Source organism: Pteropus vampyrus, unplaced genomic scaffold, assembly GCF_000151845.1.
Source record: "Pteropus vampyrus isolate Shadow unplaced genomic scaffold, Pvam_2.0 Scaffold22, whole genome shotgun sequence".
NCBI classification, from domain to species: Eukaryota; Metazoa; Chordata; class Mammalia; order Chiroptera; family Pteropodidae; genus Pteropus; species Pteropus vampyrus.
Window position 1 is genome coordinate 13,510,165 of NW_011888803.1, and position 9,709 is coordinate 13,519,873.

At 37.2% G+C, this 9,709-nt stretch overlaps 2 protein-coding genes across 10 annotated transcripts in view; one reads left to right on the forward strand and one right to left on the reverse strand.

Annotated features, from left to right (window-relative positions):
• The window catches only part of GLMN (glomulin, FKBP associated protein), a 34,695-nt gene extending 30,818 nt beyond the window's left edge, over window positions 1–3,877 (reverse strand). For 2 of the 7 annotated variants that reach the window (XR_002779260.1, XM_011355647.2), the window contains exons 1-3: window positions 3,782–3,877; window positions 2,890–2,965; window positions 2,350–2,475 (exon numbers count right to left, since the gene is read on the reverse strand). Coding sequence is in view for 6 of the 7 variants with exons in the window: in XM_011355647.2 (XP_011353949.1) it covers window positions 2,350–2,475; window positions 2,890–2,928 (165 nt within the window). In the remaining variant the exon portion in view is untranslated. The other 5 variants (XM_011355648.2, XM_011355651.2, XM_011355649.2 and 2 more) reach the window with 5 other exon arrangements.
• RPAP2 (RNA polymerase II associated protein 2) overlaps window positions 3,874–9,709 on the forward strand; it is an 86,686-nt gene continuing 80,850 nt past the window's right edge. For 2 of the 3 annotated variants that reach the window (XM_023528107.1, XM_011355644.2), the window contains exons 1-2: window positions 3,874–4,023; window positions 4,757–4,799. In XM_023528107.1, the coding sequence (XP_023383875.1) occupies window positions 3,951–4,023; window positions 4,757–4,799 (116 nt within the window). In that variant the 5' untranslated portion in view covers window positions 3,874–3,950. The remainder of the gene's footprint in view (window positions 4,024–4,756; window positions 4,800–9,709) is intronic. The other variant, XM_011355645.2, reaches the window with a different exon arrangement.

Consider the following 9,709-nt stretch of genomic DNA (forward strand, 5'->3'; position numbering starts at 1 on the left):
TCCTGTGAGATTCTAATTTTCCAACTATACTGTCTTTCCCTTTCTACAAGTGATTATCTGAGAATAATTAACTATAAGAGAAATTCCAGATTTGAATAAGATTCTGCGTATCTGAACTGAAAAAAGAACTCTGATGAAATATTTTACAAATATAATTTCGGCTGCAAAGTTTCCAAGTCATTACATAAACAGTGAATAGTTATGATAGTGAATAAATACTGACTATCCATAAGCTACACCTTGTGTAGTTTGATACTAAGAACCTTACAGGGTGAGATTATTACTTCCAATTAACAGATGAGAAAGCCATAGTTTAGAGATTACTGACATGCCCAATGTCCAACAACTAAAACGTGGCAGAGCCAGGATTTTCATACAAGTCTCTCCAGCTCCAAAGCCCATGCTTTTCCCACTATACCAGTGGCTTTCGATGGGGGTGATTTTGTTCCCTACCTACCAGGGAATATTTGGCAATCTCTGACACATTTCTGATTGTCATTACTGGGTACTGGGGGGGAGGATTGCTATAAAATATCAATAGTGCCAATGTTGAGAAACCCAGCACTGTAAGTGTCTCAGAACAAACTATTCATGTGGCTTTAAAATTTTTTTTTTCTTACATAAAGCAGATTAATAGTAAATCTTGATCAATCTTGATTGTGTCACTTGGCAAAATAAATAAATAAATAAGTTGTAGTTTTTAAACACTGTTTTATCAATATCTGAACCTTTGAATTTAGCAGACCACACATTACAAAGGTGATTCTCAAGCTATTAAGACTAAGCCTCACTATGCTTAAATCTATCACAATCATCTAATCTCTGATAGTCATATACAGGTCTACATCTTAATCTCCTATTTCTCTATTGAGTTCCACACACTTTTTCAATTGCCTGCTGCATCTTACACTCAATATTTCCAAAGTAAACTTATTTGTCCTCCTTCAGGTCTTCTTAGGCTGCCTTTTTCTGCTTGGGATATATTATCCTCTCAGAGGTTAGAAACCCAGCTGTCTTTGACACCTCACTCTCTCTCATCCCCACATCAATGAGTCTCCTCTATATGACTCTAAAACTTCCTTGTAAGTGCTACATGGTGCCAACTGGAAGCAGAGCAGAGTGGTTAAAAGCTCTGAAACCAGGCTGCACAGGTCTGAATCTTGGATGACACATAAACGCTGAGTTATTTTGGGCAAGTCACTTATCTTCCAGTGACTATTTCCTTTTTTACAAAATGAATAGCAGTACATTATGGGATTCCAGAGAAGCTGAAAGAGTTAACAGATGTAAAACACTTAAGACAGACAGCATCTGGCACATAGTAAATACTCAATAAATATTAACTATTATCAACTTTATTATTATTAGCTAAACACAAGGTACTTTCAAAGGTTATCTTCTGAGAACTCAATTGGAAAAAATCAAGGAGTTAAAGAAAAACATTAAATTTATTTAGGGCTACAAAGCTACCATAAACACATCAAAAACAAATGTATTAAATAAAATGTCCTAATTTTTCTTAAAAAAACTTTAATAAAAAAGGGATAAGCCCTTTAAATACTAAGAGATTTTACAACAATGTGTGATTTTAAAGTTTTAGGAATCTCCCAAATACAATCAAGGTGCCCTGGATATAATCACAGGCCAACATGACTAGATTGTGATAGCAACAAAGAAAATAAATAGCATTTCTGTAGAAATAAATAGCATTATAAATGAAGAAAGAGTGTGTTCCTGGAAAGAAGATTGTCTTTCCTTGTGCAAGGAGTCCAAAGACACAAAATTTGGCAGTATTACCAACACTGTGTTCAAGAAAAAGTTGTTTCTGATCCCAAAAAGATCTTTTCCCATTGTGGAGAATGATTTCTTAGACAACTGTAGGTGGATGATATCAGCCGGGTCATTCAGCTCTTTCTCATTCTGATTCTACGTATCCAAAATATTATCACTTAATATTTGGTTTTCTATATACAGGCTGCAGAAACGGAATATGCTGATCACCAAAAATTATTATCTAGCCTAATATTTATATTTCTCAATGTAAATTAATGATCTAAATGCTACTTTTGATGCCTTAACCAGAAGCGATCCCTGCTTTTCTAAAGCATTTTACTTTTACTTCAACTATAACACTTATTTCATTTATTTAATCGCCTTACTGTTAGTTGTTTACATGTTTATCTCTTCTACCAGACTCTAAGTACCTTGAAGTATATGAATAGTCCTGGTTCCTTTTTTGTTTTCCAGTTTCCTACTATGGAAATTTGATTCTTAAATGTTTGATGAATAAATGAATAATAGCACCATGTGGCTATTCTCTTCCTAGTAACACACAAAGATTGTACTTACTTTATTCTTTTCATTTTGAATAATTTCTAATAGTTGGTCTATGTGCCCTTCATCTATGCATCTTTGGCCTGCTAACTGAAATAGGCCAAAATCTTCTTCTTTAAAGTCTTCCTCGTCTAGGATTTGCTGGCAAAAACAAAATAAACAAAAATCAAACATGTTTAGGCAAATAAGAATTCAATAACTACTTGATTTATCTCTAAAAAAAGTAAATCTGTTTAAAGCTAGGTAAGTTGCACATATGCATATACATGAAAATTAGGATTAGCCTAATAAATTCTTTAATGGAAGTATCAACTGTTTCAAAGAAATCTGTAATAAGGATCAGTATTAAAAATGTTAAAGGTTATTTAGACAAGTATGTCACTTGGAGAAATAATCCAATCTGCCTTCCTGTCATACTCTTTATTTACAGGTTAAAAACAGCAAGGATTAAAGAAGATAAACAATTTGAGTAACCGCAAATGTAATTAAAAATAATCTGTGCCCTTCCCATATTTTGAAAGGTATTTAACTTTACAAACGGAAAAAATTACTTACACATCTCTTTATTACAGACTGAAGTTCCTCCACTGCCATTCTTCGTTATTTTTCCTAGTTTTGATACTGAAATGTACTGATATAAAACATACTGTTAACTATCAGAGATATTGTACACTGCAGTATTAATAAGTGATATTTCATTCTGATAAATTATTAGTAAATATAATAAAATGTAGTTTTAAAGCTGAATGTTTTCACTGATAGTAGTATGTTAGCCTAAGGAAATAAAAACTCTATTTTAAATAAACTCCTGACACATCTGCCAAGTTTTCTTAAAAAGTATTGCTTATTGTGGTTTTGACAGATACATCCGAAAAAAGCCTCTAGAGCACTCCCAAGAAGATCGCAAATATGGACTACATAAAGTGCATTAAAAAAGCAAAGTATTTCATTTCCGAAAACATTTCCAAAAGGTGGGCCTGAAATCAGTTCTAATCAATAGGGAATTTTTAATTTTTTAGTGTCCCCCTTGACAAAAATTGAAGTCAACACAACTCACCCAAAGGGAGTGAAAGTTCAGATGCCCTCCACCCCCAGTGTGACAGAAGCACCCTTAAGAGATGCGGTCCCCAAAATAATCAACCCAGTGAAATCAAACAGCGACTCTAGGAGAACCGCGTTCCATTCCCGCAGGCCACCATTCCTCCCGGCATGAAGGCCCGGCTCCAGGCCCGCAGTGGGGCGTGAGTCCGCCGGGACCTCACGGCAGCGCGCTCAAGGGCGGATAAAACCCCAGCGCGCGTGCGGACGGCATCCAAGGGAAGCCATTTCCCCCGATTCCCGCCCGCCTGGGCGTTCGGACCCCACCACCTCGCCGGGCCGCATCCAGCAAGGCTCAAGGGTCGCCACGAGCCTGGGCCAGCCGGGACCTCCCTCTACGTCCACTTACCCACCCGGCCCCTGGCCTCTCAGAGTCCTCCTCCACCTCCGCGGGGCGCATAGGCCGCTGTCCCGGCCCCGCCCCGTCCCGCTGGTCCCGCCTCGCGCTACGCGAGCGGAGGCGGGGCCTCGAAGGGGACGCTTCGGCCCGTCCCAACCATCTGACGACGACGCTTCCCATGGCTGAGTCGGCCCGGCCTCCTGTGGGCTGCCACAAGGCCCAGGTTCCCCGCGCCCCTCGAAACCCCGCAGGTAAGCAGAAGGGCCTTTTCCCACGTTTGGACCCTGAGAACTGAGCCCCAACAGAGTTCCAGACTAAAGCGCACAAGGTGCCCCGGAAAAGCTGCCCCAGGGGGAGGGGTCTTCCGGCAGAGAAGGCCGAGCGCTTCTTCCCACCGCAGCCCTCCCGCCTTCTGGGAAACACCTGCGGCCAGACCCCCAACTCTTTACTCTAGCGTTCCAAGATTTTCCCCAGAATGGGCTTGTTCCATCTCTCAGAGCCTAGAGTTGGGGCCGCCAGGGTGGGCAAGTGACCAGGGCAGCGTCGGCCCGCCCTGTACAGCTGCCGGTGAACCTAGCAGTGGTCCTCCCACTTTTACTGCCCCGGTTCTTTGAGGTATCCGAGAACCTCTTCCCCTCTTGCCCGGGAGTGAACATTTGGGGGACAGAGGTTACCTGTAAAAGTACCCAGGTCTCAGATTTTTAGGAGTGCTTAACTATGCACCTGTGATAAAGGAGAAAATTCGGTTGCGAAAGAGATACATGTTAACCAGGAAAATTTGGGGAATAACTAATTAATTTACAAAAACAAATTGGATTCCCTTCCTATTTCATTTGATTTACACAGAATTGGAAATGAAATATGTGGAAAATAAGAAAAGATGGTATACAGTTTATATGGATAGGAATCTGTCCTATAACCTAGTGTGTTTGTGTAGAATTGAACAACTTTTTTTTTTGGTGGTTTTTTTTTTTTTAATTTTAGGTACTAAACAGACAAATGCCTTGCAACAAGATACTTCTAAAAGGTATGAGAACTTGACAACTGCATTTACTTAGCTGTTTATCTTGTATTAATTGAGCCAATTTTAGAAACAATGGGTGCTCCCATTAGAGAAAATTATTAAAAGAGAAAAATCTGGAAAGCACTGTAAATTCTCATGTAGACTGTTACATCCCCCTACTCCATACTTTAAGAGAACCAGATTAGATGCATTTAGTTTGCTGGTGAAGATATGAGTATCTGTAGAAAGTGTCTATGTGAATAAACATTCCTAACCAGGTACTCTTTTTCCACCTCTTTGGATACTTTCCTTTTTTCATTTTAATATGCCAGAGACTCCAAGAAACCTTTTCTGTTCCTTGCTTACATCATTTCCATATTTTCAACAAAAAGTTGTCTTGTACTGTCTCTTGGCTTCTCTTAAAAAGGCAAGATTTATCTTCTGTCACAAGTTTTCTAGACTAGGAGTAATATGATTGAAAAATACAATATCTAAGATTTTATGAAATATTGGCTTTGGCCTTAATTCTTTCAAAAATTATTTACTGGGTATAAGATATGCCAGTCCTATGTTAGGCCCTGAGAATATGGTTTTGAACAGAATAGTCACAATTCTTGTCTAGTGAAACAGAGAAATACCAATTAAATAATTATAAATAAATACATAATTACATATTGTGATAAATGCTATAAAGGAGGAAGAACGAATAACAGGAGGCCAATTTAGCTGGAGATTGGCAGGGAGGGTGGTGGGTTTGCAGGGAAAGACTTCTCTGAAAGTATTAAGCCATGGCCTGAGGGCTAAGTAGGCATTAACCAAAGTAATAGGGAGAGACCTGTAGCCAGAGGGGGCAGTATGTGTGAAAAGGAAAGTCTTGGTCATTTGAAGAAAGGAGAGATACCAAGGGTGATGTGCAGCATTCTGAGCAGGGGAAGAAAGGAGCATTGGAAAAGGTTAGAAAGACAGGATTCCATTCATACAGTACCTGGTAGGCTATGGTGAGAAATTTAGATTTTCTAAGTGCAAATGGGAAAACTTTAATAAAGTGGTGGAATTTAAGTGTAAAAATTTTAAGATGTTAGGGATGGTGATCATCTGAGAATGGAGAAATTGGATAAATTTGAGATCTGTTTTTGGAGAGTACAGGCATACCTCAGATATTGACAGGTTCAGCTCCAGATTACTGCAGTAAAGCGAGTTGTAATCTTTTTGCTGGTAGAGGGCCTTGCCTTCAATTTGTAAAAGATGCAACATCTCTCAAGTGCAATAAAGTACAGCACAGTAAAACGAGGTATGTCTGTTATTTCCCTGTGGAGCATGATTATACTGACTTGGCTTTAGGAAATACTGAAGAGTAAAGTTTAGTTAATATTGATAATGATGGTAATTTGCAACTCTCTTCAACACTGATCTGACCACAAACTTGAGGAGATTATATTTTATTCTCAGCACTACAATTTGTGGAAAATAATAAGCTGAAATGGATTTTGAGCAGTTCATCCAAGGTGATCAAACAATTAAAAATCTATAGGATTAAACAAAAAGTTGTTGAGGGAAGTGGTCCTTTGTAAATTTATTCCAACTGCAGAATACTTCTATATTCAATCCTAGTGAATACTTTTAAGCCAGAAATTAAAGAACTTTACAAAATTATAAAACAATTTCACTTCACACTAACTTTTTCATTTAAAAATATGTTAACGTGTACTGAGTATATTATTAAATGCTTTAAAATTTTCTCATTTTTAATCCTAATATGGTAAATGTTGGCAGATATAATGTACATAAGCAAAAGTTCTAAGAGTACAAAGGAGTGCTGAGACCAAAAAGTGTGAGGACCACTGCTGTACACCACACTACCTATCATTATTTCAGATAGGGCAGCTGTGAAACAAGGCTATCCATGGGAAGCAGCTGTAGATATCCATTAGTTAAGAACAGTGTGGCTGTTATGGCAGGCTTAAATAGTTAATGTTTAAATCAGCAATTCCTAATGCAAGTTTTGTGCTGACCTTAGTACATGGCATAGCTTTTACTGGTAGGCAGCAAAATGAGAAAAGTAAAATATTTTTCATAAAGCTAAATATAGTTATTTTAAAGAACAGCCTTTTCATTTGTGTTCATGTTTTATACTTCTTTGATGTAAGCATGGCCTTTATGAAATGATGGGAGAACAGGTGTTTCCACTTTTTTTTTTACACATACAATATCTGTTGAATTTATTGGATGAAGTCTTATGTCCCTGTTCTTTTTAAAAATTTACTTATTTATTTTAATTAGTTTCAAGTATACAGTACATTGGTTAGACATCTATATAGTTCATAAAACGATTCCCCCAGTTGCTCCCTGCCTCCCCTGGCCCTCCACCTAGCCATCATATTAATGCTAACTGCGTTCCCTCTGCTGTGCTCCTCATCCCCATGATCAACTATCAACTACTAATTTGTACTTCTTTAACCCTTCACTCCATTCTCCCAGTCCCCCAACCCCCCTCCCCTCGTCCATCACCAAATTGTCCACTATATTTGTGAGTCTGTTTTTTGATTAGGTTGTTCTTTTTGTTCCTTAGATTCTGCATACAAATGAAATCGTATGGTATTTATCTTTCTCTATCTGACTTATTTCACTCGGTGTAATAATCTCTAGGTCCATCCATGTCGTTGCAAATGGTAGGATTTCATGTTTTTCAACAGCTGAGTAATATTCCATTGTGTATATGAACCATAATTTCTTTATCCAGTTGTCTGTTGTTGGGCATTTAGGTTGCGTCCATATCTTGGCTATTGTAAATTGTGCTGCCATGAATATTGGAGTGCATAGAGCTTTCCGAATTATTGTTTTGGTTTTCTTTGAATAAATACCCAGAAGTGCAATTGCTAGGTCAAAAAGTATATCCATTTTCAATGTTTTGAGAAACCTCCATACTGTTTTCCATAGTGGCTATACCAATTTGCAGTCCCACCAACAATATATGAAGGTTCCCTTTTTTCCACATCTTGATTTATTGATGATAGCCATTCTCACAGGTGTGAGGTGATATCTCATTGTGGTTTTAATTTGCATTTCTCTGATGATTACCAACCTTGAGCATCTTTTCGTATGTTTATTAGCTATCTGTATTTCCGCTTTGGAGAAGTATCTATTCAGGTCTTCTGCCCATTTTTTAATTGAATTGTTTTTTTGTTGTTGAGTTGTATAAGTTCTTTATATATTTTGGATATTAACCCCTTATCAGACATATCATTAGTGAATATCTTCTCCCAGTCGGTTGTCTTATTGTTTTGTTGATGGTTTCCTTTGCTGTACAAAACCTTTTTCGTTTGATGTAGTCCCATTTTTTTCTTTTGTTTCACTTGCATGAGGAAATATATCCAAAAAGAAATTCCTGTTAGTAATATCAGAGAGTTTACTGCCTGTGTTTTCTTTTAGAAGTTTTATGGTTTCGGGCCTTACATTTAAGTCTTTAGTCCATTTTGATTCTATTCTTGTATATGGTGTAAGAAGGTGGTCCAGCTTCTTTTTTTTCCCCAACACCATTTATTAAAGAGACTGTCTTTACCCCATTGTTTATTCTTATCCCTTTGTCATATATTAAGTGAGCATATAGGCATGGATTTATTTCTGGGCTCTCTATTCTGTTCCATTGATCAATGTCTCTGTTTTTATGCCAGTACAATACGTTTCGATTACTGTAGCCTTGTAGTCTAGTTTGATAGCAGGTAGTGTGATACTTCCAACTTTGTTCTTCTTTCTCAAGATTGCCGTGGCTATTCGGGGTTTTTTATGGCTCCATATAAATTTTAGGAATATTTGTTCTAGCTCTCTGAAAAATGCCATTGGTATTTTGATAGGGATCTATAGATTCTATAAAGAATCTATAGATTGCTTTGGGTAGTATGACCATTTTAATAATGTTGATTCTTCCTACCCATGAACACGGGATATACTTCCATTTATTTGTATCTTCTTCAATTTCTTTTTTTCAATGACTTATAATTTTCTGAAAACAGGTCTTTTACTTTCTCGGTTAATTTGATTCCCTGGCATTTTATAGTTTTCGATACAATTGTAAATGGGATTGTTTTCTTAATTTCTCTTTCTGAAAGTTCATCATTGGTATATAAAAAATACCACTGACTTCTGAATATTTATTTTGTAACCTGCTACTTTATTGAATTCATTGATCAGTTCTAACAGTTTTTCGGTGGAATCTTTAGGGTTCTCTACATATAGTATCATGCCATCAGCAACTAACGAGAGATTTACTCTTCCTTTCCAATTCGATTGCCTTTTATTTCTCTTTCTTGTCTTGTTGCTGTGGCTAAGACTTCCAACACAATGTTGAAGAGAAGTGGTGAAAGTGGGCATCCTTGTCTTGTTCCTGATCTTAAGGGAAATGCTTTTAGCCTTTCCCCATTGAGTATGATGTTAGCTGTAGTTTTGTCATATATGGCCTTTATTATGTTGAGGTATGTTCCCTCTATTCCCACTTTGCTGGGAGTTTTTATCAAAAATGGGTGCTGGATGTTATTGAATGTTTTTTCTGTGTCTATTGATATGATCATATTGTTTTTATCTTTCGATTTGTTAATGCGGTATATCACATTAATTGATTTGCAGATATTGTACCAACCATGCATCCCAGGAATAAATCCAGCTTGATCATGATGTATGATATTTTTAATGTATTGCTAAATTCGGTTTGCTAATATTTTGTTGAGGATTTTTGCATCAGTGTTCATAAGAGATGTCGGTCTATAGTTTTCTTTTTTTGTAATTTCTTTGGTTTGGAATCAAGGTAATGGTGGCCTTATAAAAAGTTAAAGAGCCTTCTCTCTTCTTGAATTTTTTGGAATAGTTTGAGAAGAATAGGTGACAATTCTTTGAAAGTTTGGTAAAATTTGCCTATGAAACCATCTGGTCCAGGATTTTTG